At 35.2% G+C, this 17,821-nt stretch overlaps 1 protein-coding gene across 1 annotated transcript in view; it reads left to right on the top strand.

Annotated features, from left to right (window-relative positions):
• Positions 1–17,621, top strand: part of LOC115220912 (beta-mannosidase) — a 70,779-nt gene extending 53,158 nt beyond the window's left edge. Inside the window, exons 9-17 of the mRNA XM_029791113.2 lie at positions 518–655; positions 3,045–3,124; positions 4,763–4,956; positions 5,263–5,442; positions 9,037–9,140; positions 10,688–10,832; positions 12,986–13,263; positions 15,467–15,649; positions 17,334–17,621. Of these exons, the coding sequence (XP_029646973.1) occupies positions 518–655; positions 3,045–3,124; positions 4,763–4,956; positions 5,263–5,442; positions 9,037–9,140; positions 10,688–10,832; positions 12,986–13,263; positions 15,467–15,649; positions 17,334–17,579 (1,548 nt within the window). The 3' untranslated portion in view covers positions 17,580–17,621. The remainder of the gene's footprint in view (positions 1–517; positions 656–3,044; positions 3,125–4,762; positions 4,957–5,262; positions 5,443–9,036; positions 9,141–10,687; positions 10,833–12,985; positions 13,264–15,466; positions 15,650–17,333) is intronic.
• Positions 17,622–17,821: the final 200 nt, after the last annotated feature.

The following is a 17,821-nucleotide window of genomic DNA, read 5'->3' as shown; positions in this document are numbered from 1 at the left end:
CGCTGAGACAGACAGACTGTCTGCAAATGTGCACGCGCATTCAACTGTTGGGCATAAAGGGTCAGATTATCGATTTTTTTTTTTTTTAATGGCTTTCTGGGGTGAAATGAAAAGATCTTCATGACCACCCTCAGACAGTTTTGAAAGCCATAAATGACAGAAAGAAGGATGGTGTAAAGTGGGTGGGTGTAGTTTGCTGTTGGTCGAAATACCTGGGTATTTTCAATGCAAGGGATATCAAAAGTTGTCAAAATCGTTTTCTTCAGTCGATATTTGATGACAAGAAAATTTTATTAGTTTTTTACTTCTGATACAACAATGTAAGCATTTATGAATTTTCTTCTGAACAAGATGCTAGCTTATTTCAAAAAAACATTCAGGTTCCAATGTAAATTGAAGGAATGTAGAATTAAGTGTACTGACCAAACATGCAATAAAACATTTGCTCTACATTTAAAACCAATCAGTTTGCTATTCAATATGAGTTTCACTTCCCTCTTTCTAATCCCTGAAATAGGTCTACGAAAGTGATGAATTCTACCAGATTGCTGATGAATTTGGTGTGATGATATGGCAGGACTTTATGTTTGCTGTAGCTCTCTACCCAGACACTCCACAATTTCTGTCATCTGTCAAAGATGAAGTTGTTTATCAGGTAATGCACACACAGTTTTTTTTTATTTCCCTTTTTTATTTTTCCTGTACTTTCTCTTCTTTTCTCCTGGGGTTTTACTTCATTTTTTTCATTATCCTTTTATTTCTGGTTTTCTTTTCAGTTCCTTTTTTTTTTTCATTCTCTTCTTTCATTCTGTTCTTTATTCTCTTTCTACCATTCTCTACTTCTTTTATTCTGTCCTTCTGTTCTATCACTTGTCTCTTAGATTTTCTTTTAATTTATTTTTTTCTGCAGTTTTTGTATCTTTTTCATCTGTTTCTAAATTCTTTTATATTGTCATTTTTCTTCCTTCTTAAATTTTTTTTTTTTTATCTAATTTTGTTTTTCTTTTTCTTCTAAACATCACCAATCATAACATTGCCTACTCTAGCTACATCAGTGTCAGGAAACAAAAAAAAAAAAAAAAGAGAAAGAAAGGAAGAACCTTTATGTGGTGGTTTGGTCTACTAGAAATAGCAACCAAATGAAAGGATGATCATATTTGTAATGCCTTTGACCATAGGTCTTCTCTATGGCAATAGGACTGACCAAAGGCTAACAAAACAATACCAACTATGGAAGGAGCTTTTACAAGGCTGTTTGATCTGCTAGAAATAGTAGCCAAATCTCCCTTAAATCCCACACTACCATCTTGAAAAGAAGAAGGGCTCATTAGATAATGTACTCCCTAAAAAAAAACTGGATAGTTTTAAATAACATTTTGTTTTGTCTGGGGTGGGTCATTCTCTTTTAGTGTCTTATAATTTAACACACTCACCAGTAAAGTTTCCACTCATTTACTTATTTTTTCTAAAATTTTTGTTGCGTCTTGCAACCCTTTCAATAGTTGCTGACTCTGTCCGTTATTCAAGCTGCATTCTTTTTTGTTTGCTTGTGTGCACATACACATGTACATGTGTATGTATGCAAGCCTGTGTGTATGCATGTATGTGTGTACGTTTGTATGTAATCTGCATATTCGTGTGCTAGTGAGTTTGTGTGTTTTTGTGTATGCGTGTGTGTGCGCGCACGCGCACCTCTGTCTCCTTGTGTGTGCATGTCTGAGTTTGTCTGTGTATGGGTTTTTGTGACTATTTAGTGTGTCTGTATGTATGGATGTGTGTCTCCATATTTGTCCTTGTGTGAAGTGTGTGTGTATATGGTCACCTGTTTCGGTCTTCATTTGTGTATGTATATCTGTTAATATTCCCCTTGTACCTACCCCTCTTTATGTCTATCTGTTTACATTCATATCCATTTACCTACATGCATACACATATATGTATATATACACACATCTACATAACAGCCCACTAATTATTCTACCTGTATATATATACTCTTTTACTCTTTTACTTGTTTCAGTCATTTGACTGCGGCCATGCTGGAGCACCGCCTTTAGTCGAGCAACTTGACCCCAGGACTTATTCTTTGTAAGCCCAGTACTTATTCTATCGGTCTCTTTTTGCCGAACCGCTAAGTGACGGGGACATAAACACACCAGCATCGGTTGTCAAGCAATGCTAGGGGGACAGACAAAGACACACAAACATACAGGCACACACACATATATATATATATATTTATATATACATATATACGACGGATTTCTTTCAGTTTCCATCTACCAAATCCACTCACAAGGCTTTGATCGGCCCAAGGCTATAGTAGAAGACACTTGCCCAAGGTGCCACGCAGTGGGACTGAACCCGGAACCATGTGGTTGGTAGGCAAGCTACTTACCACACAGCTACTCCTGCACCTGAAATATATAATTTCAATACATGTGTATATTTAGGGATAAACCACTAGGTGGATAACCATATGCTAGAAGATCACCTTGTGGTTTATCCCTAAATATACACATGTATGGAAATTTTTTCTGATTTTTCAGATTTTTTATATATGCTAGGCTTCTGGTTTTAAATTAATATTAATTGAATTAATTTTCAATTTATCTCCCTCATGTGACCTCGTGTGTACCGTTGGCAATTTTTTTTTCCTCTGTCTTCCCTTCTCGCGATCTTTCCTTCTCCTATGTTTCCAACAAAGAGCTCCGCTCGAAGCGTTAAACCCTCCTTCTTCCCTTCTTTCCTGAGCGTCCAATAATACTATATTTGTTCCACGTCCTCGCGTTGTTGTGTTTTTTTGTGTTTTCTTGTTTGGATTAACTATATATATATATATATATATATATATATATATATATATATATATATATAAAATAACATGTTGATCTAAAAAGATGGAGCCTTTAAACTTTGCTCATTCAGGGTTGACATGATGCTAAATAGCATTAACACCGTTCCTGCTGCTCTTATTTTTTCCCATTCTTTGTTTACTTTTCCTTTTTGTTTTGTTTATTACTTTTTGTTTATTTCCTTGGTAGGTTCGTCGTTTGATGCATCACCCATCTATTGTTATTTGGGCTGGAAACAATGAAAATGAAATTGCTCTGGTAAACGGATGGTCAGTTTGTTGATATTTAAGCTGTTCTTCACACACACTAATAATAATAATAATCCTGTCTAGGACAGGCACAAGGCCTGAAATTTAGGGAAGGGTGCAAGTCAATTACATCGACCCCCAGCACCCATCTAGTACTTATTTCATCAGCCCCAGAAGGATGAAAGGCAAAGTCGACCTTGACGGAATTTGAACTCAGAACATAATGGCAGACAAAATACTGCCAAGCATTTCACTCGTCATGCTAAAGACTCAGCCAGCTAGCTACCATTTTAATAATAAAAACAGTTTCAAAGATTTTGCTACAAGGGTAGCCATTTTGGGAGAGGGGGATGAGTTGGTTAAGAGGTGGGCTACTAACCCCAAGATTCCGAGTTCGATTCCAGGCAGTGACCTGAATAATAATAATAATAACATCGAAAAATACCTTAGGAATGAGAACCCAGGTTCGAAATTTCCCCAAGACACCTGATGAAGGCTGGAAGGTATATCAGCCGAAACGTTGAGTTAACAACAAACAAGATGAGGACAAATATCCGTCAAATGTAAATAATGTAACTTAGAAAGGTTGAAAGACAATCATAATAATAATCACCACTGATATCATCCCCACTACCACCATCTGTAAAGTTAATTTCATCAACATTACCCTCCTCATCACTACCGCTCTAACACAGCATCATGCTTTTCCCTGTGTCTTTTGTTCTCCTTCTTTCTCTCTCTTCTGCTCCTGTCACTTGGTTCTATTTGTTGGAAGATTGTCTCCTCACTGGAGTCCAGATCAACCCAGCTTCAATTGTTGATTTATACATTGTCTGTCTGGTATTTATTTTTTATGATTTGTCTGTCATCTGGATATTTATTCTAGTTGTTTATTGTACGGAATATTGCTTCCATTATTTATATTTGATTTATTATACAATAGTTCTATAAATTGTTTTAGCCATATTGCTTACATGGTATGAATGTAAGCAATGTGTCTGTAGAAATAGCATTCTTGTGAACAGAAAAACAGGCAACACATTTTTCAGTCCTTGATTGGGATTTTAAGAGCCATGAAATAAAAGATAGTTGGCACATCAGTAATTTATTTTTTATACAGAATTCTGTACAATATATAGATACAGGGGACAATTGCAACACACTGCATCACACAACATAAAACACAGCTTGACAGAAAAACCTAAGTAAACAGCACACCTGTATTAAACTGAATTCTTTCCCAAAAGAAGCAATTAATGATGGAAGCAACACTCATAGCACAATAAACTCCCACAAATACATGAAATAATTTCATACTAATGCAGGAATCCTAAACAAATATAAACTAATGCAATGGCTTATCCGAATATACCATGAAATAATTGCAGTGTATTTAAACTCAGGATAATTAGGTTGTCCAATTATCTTATCTACAAAGGCCACATTTTTCTTTTTACTTTCCGGAGGGTGAGTTTTGTTTTTTAAAACAACCATTTCCTAAGTAGTTGTAGATAATGTATTTTGGATATTAGGAAAATGTTTGGTGAGGGTGATGAGAAGGAGGAGGAGGAGGTAGAGGAAGTTGATGATTTGTTAGCTCTCAACCCTTTTTTTTCACTTGCTTTTAGTAATTGTATCTTTTTCTTTCTCTTTCCTCAGGTTCCCTCTCAGCTTAGAACATTACAAGAAATATCGGGAAGCCTACATCAAGCTATATGTAGACACAATTGGTACTAACGTCATGAAGGAAGATAACAGCCGTCCATTTGTGACATCAAGCCCTTCAAATGGGGTCAAAACGAAATCAGACGGAGGGATTTCGCCCAATCCTGCTGCTCAAAATTATGGCGACAGTAAATAACTTTCTAATTATTTTTTTTTATTTGATTTCATGCATCGAGTGAGACCATATTTGGCTGATTTGGTAGGTACTGGATAATCAGCTAGAGATGTGGAGTTCAATTCCTGTAATTCGCACTACATTTAACTCTCCAATGGACAAGTCCACCTTGCTGGAAAGAGGGACATAAAATTGGATCAAGTTATGAAAAATCAGTTTTTCATAGAAATAAAAACACTTTCATGTCACTGACTGGATGTGAACCCTTGACTGCTTTGTTACATTTAATGCTAATGTCTTTTTGTTTCTCCTATTTCAGTTCACTTCTATGATTATATAAGTAATCTCTGGCTGGATTCCAGTATCCCAATACCACGCTTTGCATCAGAATATGGTATCCAGTCATGGTGTTCTTACTCTTCATTGGTGCCTTTGTTAAACCAATCAGCTCTGAAGTATTGGAGTAACTTTACCATTCACAGACAACATCATTTAGCAGGTAAGAACCAGCAATATTCATCTTCTCAGTTTTGTAATTCTCAGTTTAGATGTTAATTTTCTTCTTACTGCAAAATGTATTCAGTTTAATTGTAGAATTTTGCCAAAAGATGGTAAAATGTCTAATATTTTGATAATCTTAACTCTCTCCTCTCCAAATGACTAAAATCTGACCTCTTCAATCCAGGCCTTATGGATAAAGTGCAAATAGAACTAGGATCTAAGGAAACTGGTGATGGGCTGTATTAGCAAAACTGATTTGGCAAGGATTCCATATTTCAACAAATTTCTGTTTTGAAATGGTAAATTTAACACCTGTCCCTCTAATATTTGCATTCATTTAATGGATTCTGCAGTTTCTAGCACCGAGACCAGGTCTCTGTTCTGAGTATTCCTTCATTCTTATTTCTCTCTAAGTTTGGAAGATCTGAGAAGGGCTATTAATGCTGCCCTTTGTTCTACCAGCCTTGGAGGTTTTGAAAAGAATTGTGGGTATTGTCCTTTCACTGCTAAGCTTTAAGAGAAGCTAAAGAATCTTTGTTTCAACAAAAGGTTTTGTTCAACTCATCAGGATTCTTGTCTTCTTGTAACACACAAAACTTCACTTTGATCTTGGTCAAAGGTTAAAATCTGAAAATTTTGCAAGTTAAATTTATGTAGACTAAAGTTAATTATTTCATGCATTTTCTAAGAAATTTCATTTCCTGAAATATTATGGAAATGACAAACCAAACTTGCCTTGTCTTTGATGTCAATCTGTCAAAGGTGGTTGTTTCACAAGAATAATTCTGCTCAATACCCAACGTGTCGGTGGCACGTAAAAAGCACCATCCGAATCGTGGCCGAAGCCAGTGCCACCTCGACTGGCTTCCGTGCCGGTGGCACGTAAAATTCACCAATCCGACCGTGGCTGATGCCAGCCTCGCCTGGCACCAGTGCAGGTGGCACGTAAAAAGCACCCACTACACTCACGGAGTGGTTGGCGTTAGGAAGGGCATCCAGCTGTAGAAACGCTGCCAAATAAGACCGGAGCCTGGTGCAGCCTTCTGGCTTCCCAGATCCCCGGTCGAACTGTCCAACCCATACTAGCATGGAGAACGGACGTTAAACGATGATGATGATGATGTTATTATGAGCCAAATGTGAGAGCCTCCATAAGGTCACTCAAGATGTTAGCAATAGCAGCTAAATATCCTTAAAATCACACCTTATTGTTTGAAAAGAGAATGGGCATGTTGTATGATGTTGTTTAGAAAAGTAAAAGGAAAAAAAAATATTGATGGTCCATAGATTTACTCATTCAAGGCCAACCTGGGGTTAAACAACAACAACCTTGAGCCTACAAAAAAGCCTTCTCTACTTTGTCATTCAACTTGTTAAAAATAGCAACTAAATTCCCTTTCAATCACACCTTAGCATCTTGGAAAAGGGGAGTGGAGATATTGGATGTCCTCCAAGAACAGCCATAAAGACAGGGTGGATCAGAATTGATCTGGAATGAAACAACAACAACAGCAGCAGCAGCAACAATGTCTTTACTACTAAAATCACCTACTTCCAGCAGTGAGTTGGAAGTAGGTCATTTTAGTGACCTGTTAACAGCTTGGTGCCTGATTAGTCGAGAACTGTGTGCATTGTTCATGGACACAGTTCAATGCTTGTGACATATTCAGAATTATTGATCTCTCAGATAAAACATCCAACTTGCTTACCTGTGGCTCTTTAATATTGCCATTTTATTCTTTTACTCAATTTAGCAATTGTCATGTGTTCCACAGTTATGGGACACAAACAGGATACCATTCCTTCTAAGCAGTATGGATGGATGAATAGGCAAACAGACAGTAAGATGGGGGGGTGACACACACACACACACACACACACAAGTATGCATGCACACATATGATAGGCTTCCACACAATTTCCAGCTACCCATTTCTCTCAGAAAGTTTTGGTTGGCCAAAAGCTATAATAGTTGAAAACATTTACCAAAGATGCTAGACAGTGGAAGGAACCCAAGGCTATGTGGTTACTAATTGATCTTCTTAGCCACACAGCTACACCTGTGTCCTATAGAAATAAAACTGCAAAGTTAGGTCTCCTCTTCTTCTTCTATTAGAATTCTTTTCACATCAAGGAGACATTGTAGGAGTATTGGTCCCATAGCTGCAAAGTTATTCTTTGTACTTCATCACCATCTGTTTTCCATTCTAGGATCCAATGAGTCACAAGATTGCATCAAGCTTCAATGTCTGTTTTGGTAAGGTCTCTGTAGCTGGATGCCTTTCCTAATGCCCAACCACTCAACAGTGTGTATTGAGTGCTTTGCACATGGCACCAGCAGTGATGAGAAGTTGACAAGTAACTTTCATAATAAGAGAGAAGTGAAAAGCTCCCTTCACTGAGTGGAGGAGTATTTGAGAGAGGAGGAGGGAAGCAGCTTTGTGTTTTTAGATGTTGATAGGCTAAAATGTGATACAGGGATGAGAATAGATGTCTTGCAACTGGGGAGATCTATGGCTACCCCATATTATATAAGGGTGGATGGGAGTAGCCTGGAAGACGATTAAGATGTTGATGATGAGGTACCAGAGTAAAGTCTGAAGGTACAAGAAGGTAAGTTTAAAAGAGAATACAGAGAGTGAATCAGGGGTAAGGAGAGGTGCTTGGATCCTTTCATGAGAGGGCGAGAAGAGAAATCAGGGGTGGAGAGCTAAAAAGGGTGGAGGTGTGGTTGACATGGCTCAATAAGGAGGGATGACAAAGAAGAGGAAGGGAGCTGCAATATCATATATCTGTGGATAGATCAGAAAGTAGGGAGACGATTGAGTGGGAGTGGGGTGGAGATGTACAGCGACAGTGAGCAGAACAGCAAAAGGTGGGGGTGGCATTGATGGCAAGTTTAAGAGGGTATTGAGAGTGAGAGCAGATATGAGAGGTGGAAACAATGAGATACGGCAGAGAAAGAGTGAGAGATAACTGAAAGTACAGAAGGGGAATTATTATTGAAAAATAGGGTGGGAGGGGGTGAGAATGAGGGATGGATGTTAATAGGAAGTGACTCCAGAGGGAGAAAAGGGTGACAGGTTATGGAAAAAGATGGGGATGAAATATGTTCTGATTCTACTCTTAAATGATTGCAGCAACAGAGTAGTGCCACAGTTAGGAGAATGATGGGGGGATTAATGTTAGGAAGATGAGATGCAGGGAATACTTGACAAGGCAGAATGGATGCAGAGTTAGGGTCCAACATGTCTAAGCATAAACAAAATACTCATAAGATCTCAATTTTGCCATGGGGGAGAGATCTTCTTGAGCACAGAAAATTGCCTTCTATTATAATTCCATTCACATCTAGAATACATTCACCCAATATGTAACTGGTATCTTATTTTAACAACTCCAGGAGGAGGAAAGGTTACTCTAACCTTGGTGGATTTGAATTCAGAATGTGAACCGTTATAGTATTTTGCAAGGGATTTTGTCCAGTGCCCTGAGGATGATTCTATCAATTCACCATCTTTTCCATAAAATGAAATAAAACTTTCTTTTATATCCCTTTGCTTTCTTTATATTCTCTTTTTTTTTTTCCCAGGGCAATTGGAAATGGAAGCAGAAATTTTGCAACACTTTGACCTTCCACCTTCTTCAAAGAAATTCAAGCATAAAACCTTTCAGGATATTATATACCTTACACAGGTATAATTGTTTCTTTTTTTTTTTTTTTTTTTTAAACTAAACACCTTACTTTCAAATACCATCATCATTGTCGTCGTCATTTATCTTCCATTTTCCATGCTGGCATGGGTTGGATGGTTTGACAGGAGCTGGCAAGGCTGGAGAGCCATGCCCGGTTCCATTGTTTGTTTTGGAATGGTTTCTATTGCTGGATGCCTTTCCTAATGCCAACCACTTCAGTGTGTTCTGGCTGCATTTTATGTGGCACCAGGGCTTTTTACATGGAACCATCACCAAATGGGGTCACCAAGTACCTTGCAAGACAAAGAAATATTATGGAAAACTTATTTATTACACAGAGATGCCATTTTCCAAAAATAGACAATAATTAAGTTAGTGTTTATATATTAATGAAGTAAACATTAAAAAAATTAACTAGAAATGGTTACGTAGTATTAGCAATATTATTTTATCAACATATTTTGGCAATCATGGGAGACAACTCTGAACATGTTTTATTGTTATGATATCATCAGTGGAACAAACTTCACAATGCTTGCCAAATTAGTGATGGGAGAATCACAAAGTAAACCATTGAGGTTGGCAGAGAAAACTGGTATCATTTAGAGAATAATGTGCTTATTTGTACGCCCTTAATAAAGTTTCACATATTACAGTCTCATTATTTACATTTGACAGAAATTTGTTATCTTGTTTGTTGTTAACACATCTCGGCTGATATACCCTCCAGCCTTCATCAGGTGTCTCATTCCTAAGGTATTTTTCGATGCTATTATTATTATTCAGATTACTGCCTGGAATCGAACTTGGAATCTTGAGGATAGTAGCCTGTGCTCTTAACCACTACGCCATATGTCCATGGGCAATTATGGAGTGAATTTTAGGGCTTATAAATCTAATATTCGCCTATCCTTCCTCAATACCGGTTCCCATATGCTATTCATATCTGCACTCAGTCTGCTTAGGAGGTTGTTGTGTCCTAGCATATGTGCTGCTGCTTTTAGTTTTCGTATTTTCCAGTGATGAAGGCTGGAGGGTATATCAGCCGAAACGTGCTAACAACAAACAAGATGAGGACTAATATCCATCAAATGTAAATAATGTACATAATTCCTCATCTCTTAAATATAGAGCTGTATTACAGTCCCATTTAAACAAGACATTTACCTTATGAATATCCACTGTTGTGAATCATTAAAGGAGCTTCTATGTTTACTGAACTACTAGAAATGACACCCTAATCACTCACAAAATACTAACAAAGAAAAGAAACAAACAAAAATACGTTTAATAATGCAGTCCTAAATATATTATATACGATGAGCTGGGATGGCCAGAGCTGAAACACCTTTCATCATAGGTATGTGTGTGCGCATGCACACACACACAAAATTTCATAGGACTTTAAGTAATTAGAACCAATTTGAATTATTTCCAATTAAGCACAAGATGAAATAGTTTTGGTCATTAGTTCTTGTCTTTGAATTGTCTTCTTTGTATCTTAGAATTCTAAGATGTTATTATTTCTTCCTGTTTTTCTTTTTGAGATAAACCAAGCGATGTCAATCCGATTTGAAACAGAAAGCTATCGTAGACATCAAAGTGAAGTGGTCAATGGACTTGGAATAACTATGGGTGCCCTCTATTGGCAATTAAATGATATTTGGCAAGCTCCAACTTGGTCTTCTATTGGTAAGTTCATAGGAGGAAGCAAAATTTTTTTTTTTTTTTTTTTAAATCAGAAAATTTTTTATTTTCTTTCCTTTTTTTTTTTTGGTCAGGATTTTTCATTTTTCTCATCACCATCATCATTGTTGGCATCAACATCATCATACAATCACCACTATCATCCTCACCATAACCAACATTATTTATAACGATCACCATCATCACTAGCACTATTATCATCATCATCGCTGGTAGAATCGAGCTGTTAGAAGGCGGCGAGCTGGTAGAATCGTTAGCACGCCGGGTGAAATGCGTAGCCGTATTTCGTCTACCGCTACGTCCTGGGTTCAAATTCCGCCGAGGTCGACTTAGCCTTTCATCCTCTCGGGGTGGATAAATTAAGTACCAGTTGCGCATGGGGTCGATATAATCGACTTAATCCATTTGTCTGTCCTTGTTTGTCCCCTCTGTGTTTAGCCCCTTGTGGATAGTAAAGAAATATATCGTCATCATCGCTATCATCTTCATTGTCATCGTTATTAATATTACCATAATCAAAAATAATTTCTTATTTAGGCACGAGGCCATGCATTTTCCAATTGGAATTTAATAAACTAAATGAACTTCAGGATTTAACTCGTGCCTCCCCCTTTATCTTACATGGAAGGAAGTCAACTTTGGTGGGATTCTCACTCAGAATATCAAAGAACATAAATAAACACTCTATGCATTCTACTTAATCCACCACAATCCAATAATAATAATTATTATTATAATCATCAATAATAATAATAATAATAATAATAATAATAATTATTATTATTATTATTATAATTGTCATTAATAATAATGATAATAATTATTATAAATGTTGATAATAATTATTTATTATTATAAATGTTGATAATAATAATTATTATTATTAATGTTGATAATTATTAATGATGAAAATAATGATGAACGTTATTAATAATGATAATTATTAATGATGATAATAATTATAATTATAATAATTATTATTATGAACGGTGTTAATAATAAGTATTATGAATGGTGTTAATGATAATAATTATTATTATTATTGATGGTGATAATAATAATTATCATTATTAATAATAATAATTATTATTAATAATGATTAGAAGTATAAGAATAATAATTTGTTACATTAATACTGCACCCCACAATCTGAACGTTGGTGGTAGAGACGATTGAAAAGACAAACTTTTTTATTTGATCTGAAGCAAAGAGGGACTGTTCATGGCTAATAAAGATTTCAAAGATGTTATTATTGTAGGGTAGGTGTGAGAAGCTGGATCTGACCAGTTTGAACATAAAACTGGTAGACTATTTTTGCTTGATGTGGCTACTTTAAATGCTAAAGGGTTAAATATGAATACTTTAAAATTGGCAGGGGACCATCAAAGGAAACAGGGTTGCTTTCACATTTCCATGGTTGAAACATCTACAAAACATGTTTTTACAGTAATTAGATATTAATTAGATATTAATAGAACGGCACCGATCCTCTTTTGTGTGTTGCATCAGGAATTTTATTTCAAACAGGAAACATTTTTATCAATAAATAAAAATGTTTACATGAAAGGGACAGAATTAATTGATTTAATAAAATATAAAGTCAATGATAGACAGCGTTTGTGTGTGTGTGTGTGTGTGTGTAAAACTATTTTATAATATAAATGATATAAACACTCTAATTTACCTAGCTTCTAAAGCATATCTTTATATATAAAACTGTAGTTGTGTGAATGTCTGTCCCCTTCGATTTAAATTCCTAACTACTCCCACATTTTGCGGTGCAGTTTAACCAAAACCGGGTATCTTATAGTCGTGATTCATATCAAGCCCTTCTGGATATTAGTGCGCGTCTACGATGAGTCTACAATTTTAAAAATAATTTACCATTTTTTCCATTTTAAGGCATATTTTTTAAATATAAGGGAAGTAACTCTCTAAAAATGTCTACGATGAGTCAACGATTTAAAAAAAAATTTACCATAATTTTTTTTCCATTTTTAATGCATTTTTTGCTATTTTTTGGCTATAACTCTCTAAAAATGCTTTATAGTTATTTCCCTTACAAACCCGAGCAACGCCGGGCGATACTGCTAGTATATATATATATATACACACATGTATTTTTTTCTCTCTTGCAGAATATGATGGAACATGGAAGATGCTTCATTATTATTCTAAAAAGTTCTTTTCCCCTGTTTTGATTTCACCATATTTTGTTAATGAAAAGATGCTTTATATAAATATGGTTGTGGATGGTATTCCAATCAAAGAACACAGGCGGTCAGATGGTAGCCTAGAAATGGTTCCACTCAACATCTCCAAAAGTAAGAACTCAGTACTGACTGGCACTTTACAGGTGAAGTTATATAATTGGAAGAACCGAACCCCAGTGAAAAGCTGGACCCAAAAATATAGTGTAAGTATTTGGATGAATTTAAGGGAAATATTTTTGGGTTTTTTTATATATACTTTGTAACTTGCGGCAACACTCAAAGAAATTTTGAGTAGGTGCAGGAGTGGGTGTGTGGTAAGTAACTTGCTTAAAAACCACATGGTTTCGGGTTCAGTCCCACTGTGTGGCACCTTGGGCAAGTGTCTTCTATAACCTCGGGTTGACCAAAGCCTTGTGAGTGTATTTGGTAGACAGAAGCTGAAAGAAGACTCTCGTATATTTTATGTATATTATATATGTATGTGTATATTATATATATATATAGTATATATATGAATGTATGTATATATATATATATGAATGTATATATATATATATATATATATGATGATATGTGTGTATATATATATGATATGAATGTATGTAGTGTATATATATATATATATATATAATATATATATATATATATATATATGATATGTATGTTTATATATATATATATATATATGAATGTATGTATGTGTATATATATATATATATATATATGAATGTATGTATGTGTATATATATATATATATATGAATGTATGTATGTGTATATATATATATATATATATATGAATGTAGTATGTATATATATATATATATATTATATATGTATGTATGAATATATATATATATATATAGATATATATATATATAGAATGTATGTATGTGTATATATATATATATATATATATATATATATATATATATATATATATATAAGTATGTATATATATATATATATATATATATATATATATATATATGTGTATAAGGATGAAAAGGAACACACGAGTTGATATATATGAAAAAACAAGTCAAGATAGAAAATGCTAAAATAATTTTATAAAGAACATTTCAGTACCGGTTTCAGTCATTTTGAAACCTTTTCAACTGTAACGATTAAATAATTAAATTTAGAAAAATTAAAAGAAAAGGTTTTTTTAAAAGAATATTTGCCACTTCCATTAACACGCAAATAGTGAGTGGTGTTCCGCAAGGCACTGTTCTGGGACCACTACTGTTCATAATGGCCCTCTCAGACATGCCCTCAGCCATGCAGAGAGCCACGATCACAAGTTATGCAGATAATACAAAAGTTTCACAGGCAATACAGAACCCTGAAGACACTAAGCACCTGCAATGTGAGCTGGACAAAATATACAAGTGGGCTGAAAAGAATAGCATGCAGTTCAATGCTGCAAAGTTTCAAGCTTTATACTATCAGCATGCAAAACTAAATGCAATACCCAATAAATACACTGGACCTGGAGGGATTGCAATCCCAGAGGCACAATCAGTGCGAGACCTGGGTATTTACATGAGTGATGATGCAACCTTTCATGTGCATGTTGCTAAATTGGCAATGAAATGTAGGCAGCTGACCGGATGGATTCTTAGAACCTTTAGAACAAGAGACCAGGAAACCATGATGGTCCTCTGGAGGACACTTGTCCTAAGCCACTTTGACTATTGCTCTCAGCTATGGTCACCATCCAGTGTCAAGTTAATCACAGAACTTGAGACGATCCAACGAAGCTACACGAAGAAGATAGCCTCTGTGCAGCATATAAGCTATTGGGAAAGACTCAAGAGATTGAGACTCTATTCCTTAGAGCGTAGGCGAGAAAGATATGCCATAATATACATCTGGAAGATCCTAGAAGGACTTGTCCCAAACTTTGGCATTGAGAGTTACACAAAGCCAGAACTGGGCGCCACTGCATAGTGCCAAGGACTCCAAATTTGCCATCAAGATGTAGGACAAGATACTGTGATAGCCTGGGCTTCTGAGGCCCACAGTTCTTCAATATCCTCCCGAAGAACCTAAGAGACCTGCATGGGGTGGATGCAGATGTCTTTAAAATGAAACTGGATCTCTTCTTGTCAGGTGTCCCAGATGAACCAACTTCACGGCAGGAGATGCAGATGAGGGCAGCTGCATCGAACTCTCTCATGCACCAGATGGCATTTGCTAAAAAGCATTCGTGAAGTAAAATCATGTAGCAACACCAAATGGCAGTGCCCCAGCATGGCCACAGCTTGTGAGCTAAAACTAAATAAAATAAAAAAAAAAGATAAAAAATAAAATAAATAAATGTGTGTGCCCCCAATGTTGTTTGTGTGTGTCTGTGTCCCCAATGTTGTTTGTTAACCATGCCTCTCTCTTTCTTTGAATATAGTTAGACAAAACTTCAGATGTTGTTCTCAAAATTCCTGCATCAGAAATTGTGGACCACAAGAAATGTTCTCTTACATCATGTTTCTTGTTTTTCTTCTTGGATTCTGAGGATTCTGTGTCAACATCTTGGTTGCCGCTTGGTCGTCTTGTACCTTCAGGAGGAATCCCATTTGCAAAAATAAAGGTATGGCATTTGAAATGAATATTTGTCAATTTTGCATATTTTAAGTCGCTTGACATGCTAGAAATAGCAGCCAAATTTCCCTCAGTTCTATAAAGCAGGACATATTGGATGATGTAGTCCGGTGGCTTTTTTGCCATTTGATAAGAATTTCAAAAATTTTTTTTGTCTTGGGAGTTTAATTCTATTTAACATGAGAAAAGAGCTTAGAAATTTATATTTCAATCTTGGTTATTGTGGCATTGGCCAAATATTTATCTTAAATGTTTTCCTTGGCCAACAAATACAGGATTGCTTTCCAATATCAATTTTAGAAAATAGAAATTGCTGAAGAAATGGAAATTATTCATTGAAAGAAACATTTTCTTTCAGAATACGTAAGAACAGTAAAATAGTGAGCAGTCTATCTGATGTTCTTCCACTATTCTGAGTTCGAATCTTGCTAAAGTTGCATTTGTTTTCCACCTCTCTGAGGTCAGTAACCTGACAATAGACTGAATACTCTTTACTTTGCCACACTCCTATAATATTAGTCTTACACAAATAAAAAAGATACCGTGCCTACTGAATTCTTGTACTGCCTTCTATCTATCCCACCAACTATTTCACTGATTCAAAAGTGAGTGGGTCAAGAGGATGCCCATCCTTGCATATGAGTGGTCGCTGTAGTTATTATACAAGTAAAAGGCCCTGATTATTTTTGAATCTGTATTCCGATCGTACTGGAGTCAACTTTGTGTTTGATCCTCCTCCTGACGTTAGCTAAAAATTAAATTTCATGGAATTGATTTGAGTCCACTCTTCTTTTTACAAAACTGGCCTTTTATCCAAGAAATCATTTACTTGGCTTTGGAGTCAGTAAAAAAACTTACAGCCAGTGCACAGTCATGAGTTCACTCTGGAATTAAATTCAAGAAATAGTTCTACAAATTCCCTAAAACATAAGCTTAAAATAAAGATCAAACAAACAAGAATTTCACCAAACTTCTGAGGGTACTTTAGAATCATCAGACTAACCAAATATCACAGAAAGCTCTCGGACCTGTCTACAGTTGATAAATTATAAAGAGTGTGCCTTCTATGATTTAGTTCATTCTCAGAATCACTATGGAATGATTTCAGAGAGATAGTCATGGTTCAACAAGACTCCAGTGATAGTTAACTTGTGAAGGTTTTAAAATATTTTTTTCTTTTTCCTCATAGAAAAATACATTGACTTAACTCTTTTGTTACTGTATTTCTGTTGAGATGCTCTGTGTTTCTTTCAATTAATTTTAAATGTAACAAAGAATTTAGTAAAATAACTTAGTTATTGTTAAGCTAGTCTTAGAAACATAAATAGTGACTAAGATTTGGTGGAAGATTTTAATTCAAAACTTATGGAAACAAGACATTTTTAATACAGAGCCAGAAGCAGTTTCAACTGGGTTGGTAACGAAAGGGTTAACATTTAATTTTAAAGTATTTTTTATTGTGTTGGATTGATTGTTACTGATGAAGGTTTACCAGAAATTCCTTGAATTTTATTTTATGTTACAAAACACCTGATTCATACAGACCAATACTTGGTTCACAACAGATCAACAGAAATTTGATTGTTTTTTCTTCAATATTCTTTGCACATATAAAATAAAATGCATATATATAACGTATTGGTTTCTTCAATTTCTCTCTCTCTCACTCACAGATCACCAAAGTGGTTGCTGTAAGTGGCCGAAACAACACCTTTGATATTACACTTCAGAGTTCAGACATTGCTCCATTTGTTTGGTTAGAAGCTACTGGAATATTGGGGCGTTTCTCAGACAATGGATTCCTGATGATAAATGCAAGCAAATCTGTTGAATTCTATGCTTGGCAAAATGTTCCTGTGGATCAGCTGAAGACATCATTAACAGTGAAATCTTTGATGGATGTTTATAATATAAGGTAACTAGAATATATATATATAAATGGTGATAAATTTTTTAATCTACCCACAGACTTCCCTAGTTTTTGGTTTGCTTTAAAGTTTACACATTGTGTGTGTGTATGTATGTATATATATATATATTTGCATGTGCACACAAATATATATATATTTTGTGTTCAACAAGAAACACTTGTGTGAAAAATTGTTTATTCAATAAAAGAAAAAATTAACTTTAAAAAAATATTCAAAATTTTATTTTAAAA

Source organism: Octopus sinensis, linkage group LG17 (genome assembly GCF_006345805.1).
Source record: "Octopus sinensis linkage group LG17, ASM634580v1, whole genome shotgun sequence".
Taxonomy (NCBI): Eukaryota; Metazoa; Mollusca; class Cephalopoda; order Octopoda; family Octopodidae; genus Octopus; species Octopus sinensis.
The sequence above is the reverse complement of the archived record's forward strand: the minus strand, read 5'-3'. Positions and strand labels throughout refer to the sequence as shown.